The following is a 22,633-nucleotide window of genomic DNA, read 5'->3' as shown; positions in this document are numbered from 1 at the left end:
CCCAAGTATCTGCACCAAACAAAAATGTCCCTCCCTGTCTCTTCATTTGTATTTTTGAGGGAGGGAGTCGGAGGTCCAGGCTCATGCTTTCAGGCCAAGCACCAGAAATTGTATGTTTCTGGCCAGTGAGTGGATCTTCTCTTCTGGGTCCCGTGTCCAATGCTTGTTCGATCATCAATGGCCAGACCACGTGGGTCACAGGCTTGTGCCAACCCAGGGGAAGTAGGATGTCTGAGAAGGGGTCATGGACCAGTCAGCCACTGTAATACCTTCCCGGTGAAGTGGGGACTCATGGGCTGGGGTCTATGAGTCCCCAAAGACTCTGTGATTCCTCCTGCCTGAGAGAGACTATCTGAAGACTCTTATTTTGTTCTAATTAGTAATTTTAGGAAAATTGTAAGATTGGTTCTGGTTAGAAGTGGTTTTTTTCCCCCTAGCTATGTCTCATGGCATGACCATGCATCTTCAGAACTGTTTCATCTCCCTCATTGATTTTAGCCCATTAGGGAGGAGAAATCAGTTAGTTCAGGAAATAGTTTTAATCACTGTTCCTGGGAAATCGGTTTGTAATCACAGGTCCACCGTCAGTAAGCCCAGGATTAGTCTCAGGTGGCTGTTGGCAGGCAGCTGGGCTGCTTCTCCAAACAAACTGTGCATTATTACTTTCATACCAGGAAAAAGGTTTGATCTTCAAAACAATGCACTTATGTCATTGATTAGGCTGGAAGAACTTGTTTGGCCAAATTTAGAACCCACAAGAAGGTCAGAGAATAAATATAGAACTGAACTCTGAGCCTTGAGCGGCAGCAGCTCCGTCTGGCACTGGGTGCTTGCTAACTCCACCTTCTATCTTGGGTTTGGTTGATTTTTCCCTCTGACTCTGAGTCCACAGAATTCTTGCAGGAAAACGTAGTCTTTCAGGGCACAACCTGGAGTCTAAGCCTGTCTCTACTACTTCACAAGCTGTGTGACTCCAGGAATGTTGTCCATTTGTGACTGGTTTCTTTCACTCAGCATAATGTCTTCAGGGTTCCTCCATCTTGGAGCGTACGTCAGAGTTGCTTTCCTTTTTAAAGATGAAGAATATTCTATTGTATGGATAGACTACATTTTGTTTACCCATTCATCTGTCAATGGACGCTTGGGTTTCGTCCACCTTTTGGCTGCTGTGAACCATGCTGCTATGAACACAGGTGTACAGATATCTGTCCAAGTGCCTGCTCTCACTTCTTACCCAGAATGTGAATAAGATATTTTATGGAGGGCCCTTACTTAGCCCGTGCATAAAATCAGTAATAGAAACATAGTGGGTGAAATACTAAAAATGCAAATTAAAGAATGAGATGACATATTTGGCCTGTCAAATTAACAACAACTAAAAGGTAATAATCCTCAATGCAGCTGGGACACAGTGAGATGACTATGGGTAATCCTGGAAACAACTTGCAGTGCTAAACATGACATATTAAGGTTCTTGGAAGTGTTCAAACCGTTTGATCCAATAATTCCACTTCTGAGAATTCATCCTAAAGAACCTCAAATGCGGATCAAGGTTTAACCCTGGAGAAGTTTGTCAAAGCAATTTTTGTAACATTGTGGACGCAATCTCTGTTTCTATCCATAGGGAACAGTGAACAGAATAATGCTAGTACAGCCCTGCAACGGACCATTTTATAGTCATAAAAAATGCTTATGAGAACAGTGAACTGAGAAAACCAAACGTGCTCTACTCTTTCATGGAAAAGAAGGTATAAACACTGTATATATTGATCCTATAAAAATAACTACTATTTATTGAGCATGTACTTTGTGCCAGAAACACTGCTAAGTTCCTAAGGAACCTTCTTGTTTACTCCTTGCAACAACCCCAAAAGATGGGCACTATTATTACTCCATTTTACAGATGAGGAAACAGAGGTTACAAGTGGTGAGGTGACCCTCAGGGTCACAATAGCCAGCAAGTGGCAGAGCTGGGATTCCAACCCAGACCCCTCGGTTCCAAAGAGTAGAGAGGAATGGGAAGAACACGGTGCACTGAGGGAAAGTCGTGGCTCCTTGTAAGAGTAGGAGTGAGTTACTGACACTTTCTACCAATGCTTGTTGTACTTTCCGCCCACAAACAATGGGTGGGGAGGAAGAGCATATTAGGTATGAGCGGAAGGAAAGAAGCAATTCCCTCTTGCACATAGGCAGCTTTGAAGGTAAAACCACCAGGTCTTCTATTGCATGCCACGAACTCAGTTTGTGTCCTTTTCTTTTTTTTTTTTCTGGTTAAAGTAGAGCAGAGCGTCCTGACTGTTTTCTGGCTGATTGCTTAATAATCGTGGACAAACACACACACACACACACACACGACAAAAGAGGAGACAAAACCCAGCAGCAGCCAAGACTCTGCTAGATCGATGCAGACTGTTACAGGCAAGCTCTCCAAAAAGCAGAGCTCAGTGAAATAAATATTTTTCCTGTGAGAAGAGGCTTAAGTCGGCGATCTTAACAACCCCCCAATTCATTCCAGATCCTCTCAGGGCAGCTGGCGTCAGTGCATCCATCTTGATGTACTTAGGATCCCTTAGTAACTGCAGTGCCTGTGTGTCTGGCTGGCTCCTCTGGCTCGGCACTGTGCCGGGGCGCTGGGCAGGAGGGCCAGGAGGAGTCTGGCCCTGGGGAACGTTCTCCACACTGCTCGAGCTCCCCACAACTTCTTGGGGTCCTCAATTTTCTTTTCCTGGTAAACCATCACTATTTAATTTAAACTGGAGGCCTGAGAATTCAAGCTCTTTTCTTGGCAAAGACTATATTCCTTTGGTCCTAGAGACAGTCTGCGGGAAGAATTTAGAATCAAGGACTGAAAACATGTCCACACGAAGAAGTCTGGGTTATCTCAAAAAATGGAGAGCGTTCAATATCGCTAATTATCAGAAATGCAAATCAAAACTGCGATGAGGTATCGCCTCACACCGGTCAGAATGGCCATCATTCAAGAGTCTACAAAAGATAAATGCTGGAGAGGGTGTGGAGAAAAGGGAACACTGCTGGTGGGAATGTAGTTTGGTGCAGCCATTATGGAAAATGGTATGGAGATCCCTCAAAAAACTAAAAATAGACTTACCATATGATCCAGCAATCCCACTCCTGGGCATATATCAGGAGGGAACTCTAGTTCGAAAAGACACATGCCCCCCTGGGTTCATAGCAGCACTATATACAATAGCCAAGACATAGAAACAACCTAAATGTCCATCAACAGGTGACTGGATGAAGAAGTTACTGTTTATTTATAAAATAGAATGCTACTCAGCCATAAAAAAGAATAAAATAATGTCATTTGCAGCAACATGGATGGACCCAGAGATCGTCATTTTAAGTGAAACAAGCCAGAAAGAGAAAGAAAAATACCATATGATATCACTCATACATGGAATCTAAAAAAAAAGAACTTATTTACAAAACAGAAACAGACTCATAGACATAGAAAACAAACTATGGTTACCAAGGGGAAAAGGGGACTGGGAAGGGATAAATTGGGAGTTCAAGATTTGAAGACACTACTGTATATAAAACAGAGAAACGAGTTTTTTTCTGTATAGCAGAGGGAACTATATTCAATGTCTTGTAGTAACCTATAATGAAAAAGAATATATGTATGCATATGTATGACTAAAGCATTGTGGGGTACATCAGAAATTGACAAGACATTGTAAACTGACTATACTGCAATTAAAAAAAACAGAAAAAAAAATGAGAGTGTCATTACCCAGGCAAAAATGTACTGATTAATTAATTCATTCACTCACTTGCTCACTCAACAATTATTTATTGGGCCATCTCCTATGGATAGGATTTGATACAAAGCTAGTGCAAGACAGTACAAAGCCACTGGAGATTCAAGATTCATCCATCCATCCGTCCATCCATTCATTCAACATCTATTCGCTGAAGGCCTCCTAGATGCCGGGCACTTTCTGGGGGTGCTGGTAAAATCACTTCTTAGTGCCTGTATTCTAGCTGGGGTGACAGACAAAGAAAATGGAGCAGATAGGATATCAGACGGTATTAAATGCTAAGGAGGAAAGTAAAGTGGGGATGGGGGATTAGGAAATGGGGGACAGGGTGATCTCCCTTAGATGAAGGGCCAGGGAAGGAGGTGTTAAATTAAGTCTCAACTTGCAAGAGATGAGGGAAGATGGTTTAGGAGGCACAGATATTAAATAACAGTGACTCACAGATCACGTGGAAGTTCCTTTTCAATTATCTTTCAGTCCTGATTATGCCAATGAGAAAGTCTCTGTTTGTTAATATGTCTTTGATGCCTCGCTAAGACCTACTAATCTCCCCCCTTGAAAGCACAGAGGCTTAGCAGGCAAGTGTGCCTACCGGCCTTTGAACTTGGCTTTGTGTTCAGTGTGAATAATTTGTGGTTACTGTTCATGTGATCGTTAATGGCAAATGACATTCCTCTTCATTTACAGTTATGAGAAGCATCCTTCTAAAATACACATTTTCTTTTAGAAAAGTGAGCTGATTTTAAAAGGTATTAAGTAACTTATAATACAGGTGGTACTCAAATATGGGGAAAATTGTAAAGGTGATAAATGAATGAAATTTGAGACATAATAAAATCAGACATGACCTTTCTCTTCAAGTTGCCCAGAGTCTGGCTCAGGAGGTAAATGTACTTGGTGTGGCAGCCTGCCACCAGCAACTCCCTTTAAGGGCCTCCTGGAAGGGGCCGTGTTCCCCGAGGTTCTGATGGGTCGGGGAAGCTGCTCCGAGGGAGAGCTGCTGGGGGCCCCTTGAAGGCAAGGGCAAGTCTGGACCTGCCCAGGGAGGACAAGCAGGGCATTCCAGACAGAGGGAATCACAAAGCCCAGGCAGAGGGGGTAGAAAGATGAGGAAAGTCAGCCAGGCAGCATGTGTGTAAGCGAGCAGAGTTGCTGGGGAGGGCAGACCCTCAGGAGACCTCCCGGGACTCATCCTAACACGCATTCCATTCAATGAGCACAGCTTTCCTGCATTTTCGTCTGTGATCCAGCAGCCTCACAAGCGAGCAATGTGGTCACCGTCCTGTTCTACAGACAGGGGATCATGGGCTCAGGCCAGGTCACCTGAGCAAGGTCAGGCAGCTAGTAAGTAGCAGTCAGCACTTTGAGAAAAAAATCTATTTAAAAAAATTCAGATATAATTCACATATCATAAAACTCACCCTGTTAAAGTGGCTTTTAGCCTTTTCACAAAGTTGTGCAACCATCGCCACCATCTAATTCCAGAATGTTTTCATTGCCCTAGAAAGAGACCCCGTACGTGTTAAGCAGTCACTTCCACTCTCCTCTGCTCCCTGCCCCGGCAGCCGCTAATCTAGTTTGTCTATGGATTGGACTGTTCTGGACATTTCATATACATGGAATCATATAATATGTGGCCTTTTGTGTCTGGCTTCTTTCACTCAACATATTGTTTTCTAGATTCCTCTATATTGTAAATATATCAGTCCTTCACTCCTTTATATGGCTGAATAAGATCGCATTGTATGAATGTACCACATTTTATTTATCCATCAGCTGATGAACATTTGGGTAGTTTTTACTTCTTGGCCGTTACGAATAATGCTGTTATGAATATTTGTGGGCAGGCTTCATGTGGATGTATGTTATCATTCCTCTGGGGAGAGTCCTGGGAGTGGAATTGCTGGGTCCATGGCAACTCTGGGCTGAACTTTCGGGGGAAGCGCCAAGCTGTCTTCCTAAGCGGCTGCCCTTTCTCGCAGGCCCCCCAGCAGAGTCCGAGGGTTCCGACTTCTCCACGTCCCTGCCAACAATTGTATCTGTCCGTCTCTTTGTTGACAGCCATCCTAGTGGGTGTGAAGTGGTATCTCGTTTTGGATTTGACTGGCGTCCCCAGCAGCCAAGTTTTGTGTAGTTGGAAACTTCTGGTCTTTGCAGCCTAAGCTGCCGGTCACGTGGCAGGAACAGGAGCGGGAGGATTTATTGAGGCGGGGCCTGGAGGGGCGGTGGGCAGGGCTCAGCGGCTGTGGAAGGGGCCACGGGATTTGGCGCCTGGAGACTTTGGGGTGTGATGGCGCCAGCAAGCACATGGGCCAGATACAGAACAGGGAGACTGCACCCACCTCCCCTCCTGGGTCCAGGGTCAGCCTCTTCCTCACAGGGACAGGCCTTGGCCTCAGGCTTCAGTGAGATGGAGGCGGGCGGAAGCAGCAGAATCCCTCCTCAGGGAGGCCGGAGCAAAGGGGTCCTTGAGGAGGAAACCCCCCAGGCCGGAAAGGGCTGAGAGCTCTTTGCCAGCTAACAATGTCAGGCACGTGGCACCACCGTCTCCAAAGCTGTGTCTTTCAGGGTCCTGACTTCCAGGACACTGGCTAGGACTCATTCCTGTGCCCTCTGTGTGGGGGGCAGGGCTGTGACTGACACAGGACCCTGTTGTTAGCTGTCACCTGACTTCTAGTCATTAATATGGACAATGTTCCTGTTTCTTGAGCATTTACTGTGTGTCCTTACAATGTTCTCTGCTCTGATGCTTTACGCACATTTAATTTCCATCCCCATTCCACAGATGAGCAAACTGAGGTTCCGGGTGGTGAGAGAGGTCGTGCTGGCTCACTGCCCCCCTGCAACACACACACACACACACGCACACGCACATGCACACGCACAGCCGGCGAGCAGGACAGTCAGGCGTTGAACCTCATCTCTACCCACCAGGCTACCCTGGGAGCAGAGAAGGTGCAGGAGCTTTCTACTTCCAGGCTGCCTTCCCAGGGGGCGAGTGGGTTTTCTACTGCTATGCAACAAACTGCCAGAAACCCAGCACCTCAACACAATCACACGTGTGAGCTCCCAGTTCTGGAGGGCAGAGGTCAAGACGTTGGTCAGACTGAGTTCCTGTTTGGAGAGTCTGGGGACAAATCCACTTCCAAGAGCAGCCTTCTTAGTGCCATTCAGCTCCACGTGGTTCTAGGACTGAAGCCCCCACGGTCTTACTAGCTGTCAGCTGGGGCCACTTTTAGTTTCAGAGGCCTCCCATTTTCCTTCCCACGTGGCCCCCCATCTTCAAAGCCAGCAGGGGAGACTCCCTCACACCAAACCCTGAAACCTCTTTTGCTCGGAAGAGCCAGTCCTGTTTGAGGGCTCACCCGAGTGGGTCAGGCCTGCCCGGGAGTAGCTCCCTTTTGCCACAGAAGGTGACTGAATCACAGGAGTCACACAACATTCAACATGTTCCATCCACACTCAAAGGGGAGAGGATTTCATTCAAGGTCAAAGGTCCCCGGGGGTCACCGTATGCTCTGCCTGCCACAGAAGGTCTTAGGTTCTAGCAGTAGTGATGATGACAGCTGCGGCAACACTGGTACGTCTCTTACTTGCTTAGAGCATCGTGATTTTCAGGCTGATTCCACATCTGTAATCCAGTTGGAGCCCAGCAGCCATGCTGAGAGGAGAGGTACGTGCATTGCCCCCATTTTACCCGGGAGAGAGAGACGAACGCCTGGTTAGCATGTCTGGGGCGGGAGCCCAGATCTTCTGACCCCCAGCCAGCCCAGGGCTCTTGGCGCCCACAGCACCTCGCCTGCCATGGAACCCTCAGACCTCATTACTGTCCTTGGAAAGGACGAGGCATCTGTTTCCAGCCAGCCCAGCCCTCAGGGAGCACTTCCCTATAAACTCACCACACTGGGTCATCGAAACTCCAGCTTTTACAGGAACAGCCACTGGGCTGTGAAGCCCACCTCATTAGGCAGGAGAACGAGTCAAGGCTGAGGGGGTGCAGAATCAAAACAGCATGTGTGTAGGAGGAACCCCACAGTGGGGGAGGGCATCCGGCCGAGGCCACGGTGCACTGGCTGGAAGCCAGGGGGCCATGCTGTCCAGAGGTCACCACTTCTCCTCATCTCTATGCCCCAGGTACTCTATTCGGGACTCACACGGATGCCCCAGCGGCAGCCCCTGGGTGCCTTCATCTTTCAGGCTTCTGGTAGGGTACCGCTCCCTGGAATACTTAAGAAGGGCCTGAGACCCCAGTGAGAAATCCCTGCCCCCCACCCCCCACACACTATCCCCAGGGAGTCTCCAGGGTCTTAACATTTCTTCTAGGTACTTTTGTGCTGATTCGTCAATTCGAAAATTGCTGTCTTTTCTCCCATACTGGATGCTGCGCCAATTCTTTCATTTTTTCCTAAAGTTTCATTGATACAAGGCTGCTGGGGAAGTAGACTTTGGAGATATCTGTTGTGAGCCAGTGCAAAAGAATCGGGCTAATTTTAAGCTGAGGAGGGTCTCCTGGAAGGTGGCTGGGCTGGGGCGGGGCGCAGGGAGGGGACTTCACTGAATAGGTCCAGGAAAGCAAACTGGAAATGGCCTGAACCATGGGCCCAGGAACCCAAGCTGGGCTCACAGCAGACATGCAGTCAGGGCCTCTCCAGAGCTAGGATGAATGAAATCCAGCATGTTCCATCTCCTGTCCTCCTGCTCTGGTTTCCTTCCCCAGGCAGTCCGTGTCTGCTTAGCCTGGCATGCCTCCCGTGCCTCTCCCTGGTTGAGGGGATGGTGGGCTCTGGGTCAATCCCAGCAGGCTGACAGCAGAGTGGGCAAGAAAAAGAAAACAGGGGGCCGTCAGGAAGAGAAGGTCCACAGAATCTGGGGTAAGGGGAACCCAGGGCTGGCACACTTGGAAGTGAAGTCTGGAATCCCCATCCTAAAATTCCATCGCCTGGAAAATTTCACGTGTTTTGCCCTTCACTCCCCACCCCCAAAGCCTGCCCCATCTCCAGCTGTCAATCATCACCAGGCATCCTTCGGTGCTTTCTTCCATGGAACCGTCCAGCATCTCTTCCCCCACCCCACCAATGCTTGGAGCCCATCTTAGCACATCCAAAACCTCATTAAACTACTGGGCTAAACAAAAGCGTTTTTGACCTGTTACGGGTTGGACTGTGTCCCACCCAAAAAATATATTGACGACCTACTCCTTTGTACTTCTGAATGTGACCTTATTTGGAAACGGTCTGTGCAGATGTAATCAAGTTCCCGTGAGGTCATTAGGGTGGGCCTTGATCCAATGGACAGTGTCCTTACAGCCAGAGGGAGACGCTTTGTGAAGACAGACACACGGGAGAAGGCCATGTGACACCAGAGGCAGAGACCGGAGTGGTGCAGCTAAAGCCGAGGGACACCAAGGATTGATGGCCACCACCAGGAGCTGGAAGAGGCGAGGAAGGACTCTTTCCTAGAGGCTTTAGAGGGAAATGGCCCCGCTGACACCTTGACTTTGGACTTCAAGCCTCCAGAACTGTTAGACAATACATTTCTGTTGTTTTAAGCCGCCCAGTTTATGGTGCAGTTACAGCAGCCACAGAAACTAATATGCTACCTCCAGTCTCTAACCTTACAGCACAGAGTATGTCCTTTTAATGAGGAGAACAAAAGCACATCCTCGAAACTGTGAATTAGGATAACTGGAAGGTCATTTCAGTGGTTTCTATTTTACAGACAAGGAAACTGAGGTCCCGAGTTTGTGACTTGTTCAAGTCACATGGTTAGAAGGAGGCAAAGGCCAGATTTGAACTTGAGGTTTTTGGCCTCAAGACTTACACTCGTCACCCTCCTTTTGAATGTGTGGCCATGTATCTCACAGGGTATTGCAAGATCCCCAAATCCTAGTCTCCAGATGTCACGGGTTCTTTCTTACACGAGCTAAAAACTGAGTACAAGCCTTGTCCTTATGGGAACTACCTGTTCCAGCTGCATTTACTGTAATATGAGCCTCTGTAAAGCGAGCCCTCTTTCCCTGGTGATTTTCATTACAAAATTGGAGCTGCATTCCCACCGAAATCATCTCCCAGTAGGCCCAAGTAAGAATGTTTGGCAAAGAAAGAATTAATTGATAAACAGCTTGTAGTACACTAACTTCAGTGTCTGCCTGGAATGTTTTGCAACACTTTTGGAAACTCCAGGGTTACGATTTCAGCACAATCTGTTTACTTCATGCTGTTAAGCCACATGCATATCCGCATACTTGGGAATCCACTGGTTTCACTCTGAACATGTAGCACGGAGACCCTCTCTCACTTTTGGGTGGGCATTTGTAGTGGTTGGTAGAGCAGGACTGCAATACCTGGAGAGACCAGTAGGGGGTCTTCTTCCAACAGGAAATAAATTTTAGGCTGGAGCTTCTTGAAGTTCAAGGCTTTGGGTTCTAGAAAGTAAGTCTGTTTCTTTGGGAGGAAATCTATTCTCTTTATAATGTGGGTTAACCGGCTGCATAAAGTCACCCAGTCCTGAGATTGGGCAAGAAAAGATGTGAAAATAATACACTTCCTGCCTTCCGGTCCCCAGGGAGGCACTGAAGCTGAGGCCAGGGTGCCTGGGACAGTCTCTTTCCAACCAGCACCAAGAGGGAAAGGAAACCGCACCTCCGCGCTGTCTAAAGGAAAACCAGCTCAGCAGGCTGGCTTGACTTGTCTCTTGTAAACTGTTTACCTCGGGATGACCAGATGGCTCATCTCTCACTGAACCCTTGGCCATTTCTTGTGCTGTTAACAGCTTCTATTAGCAAACAGTCCTCTTCCAACGGCCCACGTGCTTGTGTGTGCAAGAGCCCCGGGGCCTCCTGGCTAGGGGAGCCCCCAGCATTCCAGGAGGTTGACTCAGCACCGCTGGGCCATGCATGACTCCCCATGAGGTGCGGAGGGGTAGGTACTTCAGCTGTAAATAAGGTGGGGGACTGCCTCATGAGGTGGAAATAGGATGAACTCTGTCTAGATTTGGCAAGTCCCCCACGCTTTTACATGACAAAAGCCAATTGTGATTAAAGTTTGAGGGGCGGGAAAGAGACATAGTGGGGCTCTTGCCTTCCTGGCCAGTGGGGAGGGAGCGCCTGGCATCCCTGTCCGGGTTCCATCCTTAGGTACCACCTCCTTCAGAGAGCCTTGTGAGTGGGGTGAGGTGCACGGGTGAGATTTTAATCCTGAGTTCCCAGAAGCCCCAAGCCTGGAGTAGGGTATAAAAAAAACGGATGGACAGTTTGAAAAGCTCACTCTGGTTTTCAGGTGGGGGCTGAGGGCAAGTGGAGGCGGGGAGGCCAGTGATGGGGGCTTGGTCCTGGGGTGAGGTTGGGGGCAGAAGGAGGGGACAGATTCAGGGTGTCTCTGAGAAGTGCCAAGTGAAATCTCTTGACCAAGGCTGTCTATGGAGGAGACAGATGCCCCTGCGTGCTGTATAGCCTGGCCAGGAAGACGAAAGTCTCACCCAGGGAACTAGACTTCAGTGGTCAACAGATTCGAAGTTCCATTTTAGAGGTAGAGAAAGCATGTTCCAAACTCTAAAAAATAAAGGAATGTTGACAGATCCGGTCACATAAATATTTGAAGCTTCAGTTACACACACATGCACGCACATACATGCACACACGCACACCCCATTAAGTTAAACAAGGTGAAAGGTAAGTGAGGTGGGGAGCCAGGCCCGGTGGAATTGGGAGAGGGAGAGGAGGGTGGGAGATAAAACTGAGAAGGGGGGGAGACAGTTAGGAAGGTTGAATTGGATTTGCATAATAATGACTTGGGTGGGGAAGGGCTGGAGGCAGATTGGAGGGAGGGCTGGGGAGGGCCAGGAGCAGGGCCACGTGAAGACTTTCGTGCCCCCCCTCCCAGCACCTTGGCCTTCCAGGGTCAATTCCTCCATAAAAAATATGAAATCCTATAGTATGTTATGACTGTGTTGGTATGAAGATAGATGTATTCTATAATAAAAATCATTCTATTAATATATACAAACAATATAATTTTATGATATAATTAAACATTCTCTTTGACCTAAAAGTTCATTTTTCAGTCTTCTGATTTTAAAAGCAATCCTCACATTTTCATGGGGCCTGTGCACTGTGCCCCTGTTCCTGGTGGAGAAGTTGGCCCTGTTTTTCTACAGACAATGGTCGGGAAAAGAATTCTTTCCCAGTCCTCTCGTGGTTTGTAGAGAGACTTCTTGGCTCTGATGTCCAGCTGTGTGCTAGGGAGAGGGTCTGTGTCCCTGGGATTACAGAGAATTCCGGGTGGTTCATCCAGGGCGGAGTGGTTGGCCCACGTGGCCGGCAGAGTGCTGCCGGCCTGGGTTTGAATCCAAACACTGCCTGTGTTGAGCTGCTCCAAACCAATGTGTGTGTGTGTGTGTGTGTGCTGAGCTGCTCCAAACCAGTGTGTGTGTGTGTGTGTGTGTGTGTGTGAGAGAGAGAAGGGTGGGGGTAGCAGAGGCCCAGTGGGAGCTATGAGCCCAGGGCCCCTTCTGAAGATGTCAGGCTGCCAGGGCCCCCCAAATTCCCACACCCTATTCATGTGAGAAGAAGCCTGAACAATATTTGCGGCCAACCAGATACAGCCTCTACAATACGCCACCTCTGACCCGCGAGAAGTCGTTCCCAACACCCACCACACTAATTCCTGAGCCCCCTAGTGCGGATCTGACCAGCTGCCTTTAACCCCTGGTTCCCATCGGTCCGGATTCTCCCCACCGGGGACACATGTGCAGTCTTGGTTGTCACAGCTGGAGGGCAGAGAGCTCCCGGCATCGACGGGGTGCTGCTAAGTACACAGGGCAACCCCCCTTCCCGGCAAAGACTGATCCTGCTCCACATGTCAGTGGTGCTGAGGGAGAGACCCTCCCATTTCTGGGGTGAGGATCCTAATTAGGGCCCTTCCGTGATACCTCCTCACTCCCAGGATGTGGGTTAGGTGCACACACACGTGGGCCATCCGCGAGCATTATAAAGTAGATTACTGAAGACAATGCTGCCACTTGCCCCATTTGTACTCCTGGTCCCAAGCAGACCAGGGTGGGGGTGTCTTTGAGAGGGGATCCAGCTGCCTCTCTGGGTGCTTTCCGCAGGCTCAGTTTCATCACACACTACCTCTGGGCAGCCCCAGGCTCTGGCCCCTGGACCCGTACACGCTCCGAGCCCTGTGGCAGCCTCAGGAGGCTCCTTCTCCCAAGAGTTGCTGTCCCTTCCACGTGATCCCCGGCAGCCCCGTGATGGAATTGTGTTGATGGTGATCATGGGCCATTTAAATTAAAACACCCTCTGGATACTTCACAGAAATTCATGAGTCATCTTTACCTCGTAAAACCCCAGTGGAGTTAGCTGCTAGTGTAGATGATATTTGTGAAAAAAAAATTTTTTTTTTAAGAGGAAAGTTCCTCCTTTGATTCCAAGTTCATCCTGAAAAGCAATTTTCTCTAGGTTGGAAGACACGCAGTCAGCTTGGCAGCCTAACTACTGCACAACTGGGGACAGTTTAGTCAATCTCTCGATTTTCTCCAAATTAACATTTTGTTTCAAATTATGAAGGAATACATGTCCATTGCAGCACATTCGTAAGGTATTGTTTCAAAAATAAAACAGAACACGCTGTATAGAGTTTACATCTTGCTCTGGTTCACCCAGCACCTTATTTCAAACATTTCCCCATATCATTATATCTCAAAAATCATATTCTGAATGGCCACACAAATTTCCTTCATATGGTTTATCTAACCTATCCTCTACACTGGGCCATTTGTGGCTGCACCCCAGTGTTCTTATCTGTGAAATGGACACAAGTGCGCTGTGAAGTCCAGTGAGATGGCCTGCCCGTCTACTCCTGTGGCTGGTCCTTAACAAGCCTATGGGCCTCTAACTGATCCTCTCTCTTGCCTCTGAGCGTTTGCACACGCTGTTCCTAACACCTGGCACACTTCCATCCCACCCTCTCTCTCTGCCCAGCCAATACCTCCTCTTCCTTTAGATTTCAACATACAATGTCACTCCCCCAGGGGTCACTCCTCTTGGGCTGGGCGTGGGGTTCTTGCCTGCTCCCCGGGCCTCAGCTTGGCCCCATCACAGTACAGCCTCATCACCTCGTGTCCTAATGCCCGTTTCCCACTGGCCCAGTTCACAGCTGTATGCCCAGTGCCTGCATTCAGTAGGCACTCAATACATGTGTGTTGAGTGAACAAACTGAGTGAGGGAACTCCATAATTCTGAAGAGATGTCCTTCAATCATTCATTTATTTAAGCAATCACCTATTCAAACAATGTTTGCTGAGGGCCTACTACTTGATGGGGCTCTGGGCACAGCAGTGAACAAGACAGAAGTCCCTGCCCCATGGCGCTCATACTCTTGTGAGGGACTCACAACCACCAAGACCATTTGGGATAGTGATACACTTTCTCAAGGATTTGAAACAGGGTGAGGGGGGAGGCTGCTGTAGCCAGGGCAATCAGGGAGGGCCTCCCTGAGGAGGTGACCTTGGCGCTCAGCCCTGAAGGTTGGGAGGAGGCAGTGTGGAAGACCCAGGGTAAGGGTGTGGTGGTCAAGGACACAGCCAGTGCAAAGGCCTGGAGGTGGGCTCCAGGGTAGGAGCAGGGGACTGGGGTTTGGCAGGGAGGAGGAGTTTGGATTCTTCTGGCTCTTCCGTTCACCTCTGGGTGATCCGGGTAGTTCATCTGGCCACCGGTAAAATGAGGGAGTTGGACTCCACCTCATACAGACAGTCTGGTTCCCAGAGCAGCCTCCTCAGGACGCCCATCCCTCTCGTGCATAAACCCACATTCCTCATCCGGGGCTATTTTGCCATTTCCTTTCATGCTAAACCAAAGGGCTATTTTGGACACTCCTATAAGCAAACTAATCCCTGGCTGGCATTTGAGCGGATATAAAAGAGCCCTAAGTGAGGGACTCAGGCAAAAGCTGTCCAGCCCTGAGAGCCCATGCTGTTAAATTTAGAAGCGTTACCTCCAAATGAGGTGAAATTGCAGGTTCCTCTGGCCGGCGGGCAGCTCTGGGCAGCAGTGAGCAGGACAGATTTAGCGGAGTGGTTCCGGTTCCCCCCATCTGCACCTTGGGGAAGAGGCCCGGGACGGTTCCGTCAGTGTCCGGGGAGCAGCTGGCTGGGTGAGGAGCCCCTTCGGCCGGCCTGCCCTCCTCGTGCTCACCAGCTGGGTCCACGCATCAGGTGCTGCCCGGGTGCCAGGCCAGACAGAGGCCGCGAGGGACACGTGGGGAAGAGGCAGTCCTGTCTGCCACCAAAGGTTTGGGACCTGCATGACTTCTGTGCCCCTCTCCTCTGCCCAGGGCCCCAGCGAGGCCCCGGGCAGTCTTGCATGCCCCGCAGAGTGCTGGCTGCCAGGGGCTGCCCTGAGCCACCAAGTGTCCCTCCCTAGGCACTTTCCAGATCTGCCCACAATCCAGCAGCTAAAGGGTAATGCCAGCGGGGGGAGGGGAGGGAGGAGGGTCTGGGGGAGGAGCAGGGTCTCCAGCTTCTGTTCTGAGTGGTCAGTTCCCTGTTGTGTCGATTTAACATTAGGAGTATCACCGTTGGTCAAAGGTGACAAACATCCATTGGGATATGTCAGGAGCCCACTGAAGGCTCCTGGGATTCCAGGGGTCTCAGCCCGGCCATCCCATTCCAGGGGTCTCAGCCCGGTCCACCAGAGGGGGCACAATTTTGCAGCCACAAGGGTCAACTACAAGGGATCCTCCTCACCAGGGCTCGTCTAGGATGGACACAGGTCCAAAGGAGTCCACAGGGACCTGGGCTCCCACACCCCGAAGCCTGCAGGGGAAGGAGCTTGATTTTCCTAAGCCACCCTCAGGGCTACACTTCTAGCTTGGCAGGCCCTCTTCATGGACCTGCTTCCATGCTGAGGCCCCTCTTCTCTCCCCACCAGGCTCATGGGAGAGGAGAGAGGGTATGTGTCTTCAGCACAGCCCCGGGGAAGCAGGTGCAGCCTGGCACAAAGTGGCCACGCTTTGGAGCCCATCATGCCCAGGTTCAAATCTGAGCTCCGGCAGTGCCTACCTGTGTGGCCTTGGATGAGCCATTTCCTCACCTCTCTGAGCCTCGGTTTCCTTATCTGCAAAATGGGAATGATGATAATAGTATTTGCCTCATATAGTATTGGGAGAATTAAATGAGATTTTAAGCCCTTAGAGCAGGTGGCAGGCAGAGTGCTGGCTACCCAGGGGTCATGCATCACTGGCCACTGCGTTTGTCAATAATGTTTTATTGGAACTTAGCCAGGCTCATTCATTTGCACTTTGTCTGTGGCTGCTTCTGCTCTAAAACGGCAGAGTTATGTAGTTGTGACAGAGACTATATGGCCTGCAAAGCCCAGAATATTACTCTCCGGTCCTTTACAGAGAACATTTGTTAACCCCTGCGTTGGAGTCCGGCACATGGTGGACTTATCCTTATCTTTGTTCTCCCTCTGCCTAAGCCTTGGGCCACACAGCCTGCCGAAGTGGGGGAAGCAGAGTCAGCTTTTCAGTCCTTGTCCTGTGGTCCCATAACTATGTGCTGTGACTCTTCCAAGCCCCAGAGAACACCCCTAGTCCTGCCTGCAGGGAACTCTCCGTCTAGTGGGGGAGACAGACAAGTCATCACCATTCAGTCCAGTGTAACTACAGGGAGCTGCGGACTGGGGGGAGATCCAGGAAGGCTTCCTGGCAGAGGTGACGTTTGGCCTAGAAGAGGAAGGGGTAGCTAAGAGGCCAGTCACTATGTGGCAGGTCCCTGAGCCAGACTTTTCACCTCTTAGAGCCTCTTTCCTCATATGAAAAGTTGGGGTCACTGAAACTCATGGACCTGTCGTGAGTAATAAATCCACAGCCAGGTGCTGGCCCACTGCGTAAGTCTGCACTAACACTCCCTTCCTCCATCCTCCTTTCCTAATGCTGGGCAGGAAGATGGTGGGGTTTGTTCTGGCGAACTGCACACAGAGAACTATTTAGCAATTGTCTTTCTCTCTTATCCTGAAGGACCTGGGGGAGGCTGAAGGAATGACCCAGAAGGCGTGGGTGGGAGGGTGGTGGAGATGTGGAGGGAGGGAGTTCCGGTCCCAACTCCCTGGGGCTGGCGCCAGAGCCCTGGTCCCAACCACTGACCTTGGGGATCTCCCTGCCTGCTCCCTCCTCGTTTCCTTGCCCAGCTTGCTGTTAAGCAGTTTGAGAAGGTTCTAGTGCCATTCGGAGCTTGTGCTGATAGGGGTGGGGGCAGCAGTGTGCTGATAAATGTTTAACAACCAGTAGAAAAAAAATGAAACAAAACCCAAGCCTAATTTGTAGCACTTGCCAATTTCCACGCTGTACATAATCCTATTGTGGCTGATTTCAAGCTACCAACATTGCTGAAAATTTTAACAGTCGACTCTTGTGAGCTGGTCCAAACTAGCAGCAGAACAGCACAGGTAGGGGCCGTGGGGGTCCTCCCTGTGGGGTGGGGGCAGACCCCTGGGGTGCAGGATGCCTCCTGACCACCTACAATGAGAAGTGCTGGTGTCAGCATGGGTCACACTCAGGTTCTAAGCCCGGCTCTACTGCTTCCTAGCTGGGTCCCTTGGCTTGGCTTGTTACCTCTCTGAGCCTCAGTCTCCTCATCTATCGGAGTAGGTTTGCAATAGATCCTATGTGTCGAGGGTTGTGTGTATCTAATAAGAGAATTCACACAGGCATTTAGTGCATGGCTGGCTTAATTACGAGCACTCAGTAAATGATACCTCCACTGCCAGGCTCCCTCACCTTCCCCATCAGGACCCTGTGCCGCTGTTCACGGGTCTGCAGCTCAGGACAGTCCCTGGCACTGGGGCTTGCCACACTGTGGGTGCTCAGCAACGCTCGCCAGCTTCCCCCGCCAGGGCTAGATGTCACTCATCGGCTCATCTGCCCCGGCACCTGGGGTCTCAGTCACCCGATGGCACAGAGACAACCTGCTCTTCCCAGTGTCTGTTTCACTTTGTGTGCTGTCAGCACATGTTTCTTTGGTCCTTTTCTGGATTTCCACCTTACAGGTGGGATCACCAAGGCCCAGAGCCGATGAGTGGCACAGCTACAGATAGGGACTGAGCCCAGGTCTGGCTTTTTTGTTTCCGGTGCTCACCTATGCACAGCACACGTGGGGCTGTTGGTTGTGGGGGATGTTGGAGGAGAAGGCTTGTGGGGGCTGCACAGATCTGCTGGGGGTTCAGAGTGAGGGTTCTGGAGACCATGGAGGGACCGACTACAAACAAAATGCAGGACTAGACGCTGGGCAGAGGTGACCCCAAAGAGAACATTATTCCATGCAGAGGCCCCAATGTGGGCAAAGGTGTGGAGTCTGGACTCAGCCGCTGGGTGGAGGGACGTGGGAAGGCAGGGGCCTTACCGAGTGGGGATACAAGGGAGTTGGTGGAGAGGAGCTTTCCCAGGGCAGTGAGGTCCCTGGCATCTTTGCACTGGCCCTACCCTGGCTGAGGCGCAAGGTATGAAACTGTAGCAGCAGAGATTTAGGTTAGATATGGAGGAGAACTTTCCAATGGTACTGGAAGACACTGGGCAATACTCCCAAGGGCTATGGTGCATTTTTCCAATCTTGAGGTAGATTGGAAAAAAGAAAAGCCAGCCAGGTTCTAGGCTGGCCTCACTGCAGCCTGACTCAGAGACGGGGCAATGGATTACAGCTTCTGGAAGTCTTTGATGCCTCATGTGAATTGGGCTTCATCACCCCCTGCTCAAAGCCTCCTATGGCTCCCAGTTACCCTCACCCAATTGCAAGGCCAAAGTCCTCCCTGGGGCCACCAAGGCCCCCTGACCTGCACTCTGCTGGCCTCTCCAACCTCACCTGGAGCCACACCCCAACCCACTGAATTTCTTTCTGTTTCTGGACTCTACCCTGTCCTCTGCACTTCCAGGCCTTTGCTCATGCTGTTCCCTCTACTTCAGATACCCTTCCCTCCCTCCCCTTCCCCTTCTTCCCTCCTTAGCCTTTCCTTCTCAGCTCTTGGTTGCCTTCTCCATGGCTGGGACAGATCCCCAGTCATTTCACTATGGGCTCCACATGGTAACTGGGGTTCATCAGCCTCCCTGCTGGACCCGGAGCCCTGAGGGGTGGTGGCAAGGACTTTGCCTGTCTCACTCAATGTGTCTCCAGCACCGTGTCTGGCACACAGTGAGTGCTCAGTTTGTGGAGGGGGGTCAGGGTCACTGGCAGAGAGGAGTGGCTGAGGGGAGGGGAGAAGAGCTGATTCAGCAGTTGCTGGCTCCCCCTGTGCGAGGACTCAGCTTTGCTCAGGCATTAAGGACCCAAGTGCAGACAGGATACAGAGACTTGGGTTTGAATCTTGCTCCTGCCGCTTGCCCCAAGCAGGCTCCCTAACCTAATCAAGCCCCAGTTTTCTCATCTGTGATCTGGGGACAGTACCGGCCACCCATCTCTGGGGGCTGTTGTAAGGTCTTTGGGGGCCACGGTGGAGGGTGGCTGGCCTGCGGTCAGCACTCACCAGGTGGCAGTGTGAGGCTGACTGTCCTGTCCTCCCCCTGCAGGTGACGGCCATGTCAGTGAGGGTGCGGTTCCTGTCCTCCGGGGACACAGGGGCCGTGGGGGTCATGGGCCGGAGCGCCTCCTTTGCAGGCTTCAGCAGTGCCCAGAGCCGGAGGATCACGTAAGTTCTGCCTGGGCCTTGTTTGAGGGCCAAGGGTGGGTGGTAGGGGTGGGCAGGGACAGCCTCCTCCGCTGCCAATGACCCTGAGGCTCGCTCTCATGCCAAGCCTGCAGCCCAGGACAGTGTGTGTGTGAGTCTTGGTGTTGGGAGAATCCTGTAATTTGCTTCTGATCTGGACAGGTATCATCATGTTCCTGGCAGTTGATCCCAGAATTTGATCTGTCTGAGTTTATCAGGCCCACCTGGCAGATCAGAAAACTGAGGCTCAGAGAGGTGGCACCGCTTACCCAAGGTCACACAGCAAGACTGGTTCAGAGTTAGAACTTAGTCTCCTAGGGGCAGGGCTAGTATGGAATGTTCTTCCTGTTTAACAGAATGAGAAATAGGGCCACCTGTGACCTGGGGCCAATGACTTCACCTGCGTCTGGTTTCCTCATCTGCAAAATGGGAATCACAAATGTCCCACCCTCACAGGCTTGTCATGAAGGCACAATGAGATGACACCTGACAAGCAGCTGGCACACAGTAGGTGCCTGTGGGGAGTTTCAAAGGACAAGGAGCAGCCCGGTCGACACTGAGCATCCGGGCACAAGCTCATGGCTGCTCTGCCGGGTGTCTCCTCTAGCTGCAGGTGATCCCCAGGAGGAAGGGCCGTCTCTGCCCAGGCCAGCTAGGTCTTGGGCTCCAGGCATCCTGTGAGGCCCAAACATCTGCCGGTCTGAGCAGATGTGGTGGACAGGCAGGACCCCCAGCCAGAGCAGGGCACAGAACCTGATTGATCAGTGAGCCAGTCAACAACCAACTCTCATCCTGGCACTTCCTTGCTCGAAAACTCCAGAGGTTCCCATCCCACCTAAGATACCATCCAGGCCCCTCGAGGCTGGGGTCTGGCCGGCCAGCCTTCTTCTGAGCCCTGTGCTTCAGCCACATTGACCTCGCTGCCCTCCAGGCCTGTGCACAGGCTGTGTCCCCCACCGGGAACTCCCCTGACTTCTCTTCACCTGGCTCGCTCCTGCTCAGTTTTCTTCAGGCCTTGGCTTCAATGACAGGTCCTGGGGAGGACCACAGAAGTCCCAGACAGGCCCTCCTCTCGCTCTTTCCCCAGGGCTCACCAGCTGCACATTAGACACATCCCCTCCTCCCGCCTTCACCCGTGATGCCTGGCCCCACGGTCAGGGCCTCCCTGCTCACTTACCTTGTCTCTGGGTGGCTCAGTTCCGAGGTTCCGAGGTGTGACTGGGAGGAGTGGCAACTCAGGGTTGAAATCCTGGAAGCACGCTTAGGAATCCCAAAGTCATTCTACAACTATTTATGGAGTTCTGACTCTGGTCAGACCCTGCCCCGGAATCTGGAGACAGACCAGGCCCTGCCCTCTGTCAGGGCGCAAAACAAAGCAATGATAATCAAGGTGGATCCAGCTGGTGGCAGGTCCTGTGAAGAAATTTTTAAAAACCTGGCGCATGCAGGAGGGCAGCAGCGGGCGTGGAGAAGCCCTCAGTGAGGCAGGGGCGTGGTTAAGCACAGGTGGGAGAGAAGAGGGGGGTTGATCACATGCAGACAGGGTGTGGGAATGGGGAAGCCTTCCAAGGAGAGGCAACAGCACGTGCAAAGGCCCTGAGTTGGGAATGAGCTTTGAGGGACAGAAAGTGGGTGTGTGGTCGGCTTGTGGGACAGTGGTGAGAGAGGGAGGGGGACTCCGGGGGGACTTGTGGGCCCCGTGAGGACATTAGCAGTATGAAGGGACCCACTGGAGGGCTGAAGCAGAGGAAACTAAGGCTCCAAGACAGGAGGAAATTTGGCCGAAGCCCCAGAGGGAGTGAACACCTTGGGCCTCTCCGAGCTTCCAAGAAGTGAAAGTGTGGATGCTAAGGAGGGTATAGCCCACTGGTAGAGCACATGCTTAGCATGCACGAGGCCCTGTGTTCATTCCCCAGTACCTCCATTAAAAAAAGAATTAATAAATAAACCTAATTACCCAACCACCCCAAAAATGAAAAGAGTGTGGATGCCACTGGGAGGAAGGCACACAGTAGGCACTCCATGAATGCTGCTGAGAGGGGCTAGTATAACCTGGCCAGAGAGTGATACTGTTCCTCAGCTGAACTATCTCTGCCTCTTCCTGGGCTTCATCGGGGCCCCCATGCCATGGGGTCTGTAATTAGGGCTGCTAAGGACAGCTGTGAATGTCCCCTGGCCAAGGGGGCGTCCAGCCCATGTGACGCCCGAGGCTGAGCGCCTTGGTGTGGAGCTGGGCGTCCCACAGGGCACCTTTCTCGCGAGAGGCACTACGAGGACATGGTCCCTGCGGTCTGGCAGCAGGGGAGGGGTCCACACACCCTGCAGCCAAAGCCGGCTGCCTGGGCGTGTACTCACACAGGGCCCTGCGCTTAAGAATGAACACTCTGCTGTCCATATCTCAAATTCTTTATCAGTTTTGAACAAAGGGTCCTGCCTCACGAAGTCTGTAGCCTGTCCTGCCTGCAGCTCTCCTCCTGCCAGGCTTCTGGGGGCCTCTGGACTTCACACATCCCTGGGAAATGTCCCCCTAGGCCCCAGCTGGTAGTTTTGCCCAAACAGTGAGCCAAGTGGGCCCCCAGCCTCTTGCTGCTGCCCTGAATTCCTGGGGTCACACTCTGGGTGGAAAGAGAACAGAAGGAGCCCGACCTGTGACACCAGAGCTCATTGGTCATCAGCAAGGGTAACAGTCATGTCCTGCAAATCCTGTGTCCTAGTCTGAGAAAGACGACACTGGTGTCCTGGACCCCTCCTGGGGCTCCTTGTCCTGCCTCCTGCCAGGGGATTCTGGAGGATGCCTGGCCCGAGCGGGTTCTGAGGTTCCTGGGTGGCACCGTCTGGTCTCAGCCTCCGCAGTCCACCTGTCCAGGCTGAGGAAGAAGCAGCCCATAATGGCAGAGAAGCAGCACATCTATTTTTAACTTCCTGTCTCTGTCTAATTCTCAGGGGTCTGGACTCTGGGGCTGGATGGTCTGGATTGGGTTTCAAGCCTCACTTTCTGGTCTTATTTCCAGGTAATCCAACCAGGCTGAAACATGGCCACATTGCCAAGGCACTCAGCAGTGGGAGTGGGTCAGGCAAATTAACCTTAGACAAGAGAGCAGGAGAGCAGGGCACCACTTAGTTGTCCCCAACTCTCATCCCTGCCCTGGCATCTGAA

General features: G+C 51.4%; 1 protein-coding gene and 1 long non-coding RNA gene across 6 annotated transcripts in view; one reads left to right on the top strand and one right to left on the bottom strand.

Moving 5' to 3' along the window:
- The window catches only part of RIPOR3 (RIPOR family member 3), a 67,523-nt gene that overhangs the window by 18,059 nt on the left and 26,831 nt on the right, over positions 1-22,633 (top strand). For 4 of the 5 annotated variants that reach the window (XM_072944381.1, XM_072944378.1, XM_072944379.1 and 1 more), the window contains one exon: positions 19,340-19,458. The exons of the other annotated variant lie outside the window; for it this stretch is intronic. In XM_072944381.1, the coding sequence (XP_072800482.1) occupies positions 19,349-19,458 (110 nt within the window). In that variant the 5' untranslated portion in view covers positions 19,340-19,348. The remainder of the gene's footprint in view (positions 1-19,339; positions 19,459-22,633) is intronic. 5 annotated transcript variants of the gene reach the window in all.
- Positions 6,344-20,841, bottom strand: LOC140687459 (uncharacterized). The gene is made up of 3 exons (XR_012061809.1): positions 20,654-20,841; positions 15,843-15,897; positions 6,344-7,443 (listed from the first exon to the last, which is right to left on the bottom strand). It is a non-coding gene; the product is annotated as an uncharacterized lncRNA (long non-coding RNA).

Source organism: Vicugna pacos, chromosome 19 (genome assembly GCF_048564905.1).
Source record: "Vicugna pacos chromosome 19, VicPac4, whole genome shotgun sequence".
Lineage (NCBI taxonomy): Eukaryota > Metazoa > Chordata > Mammalia > Artiodactyla > Camelidae > Vicugna > Vicugna pacos.
Note: the sequence above shows the minus strand (reverse complement) of the source record. Positions and strands in the feature narration are given on the sequence as shown.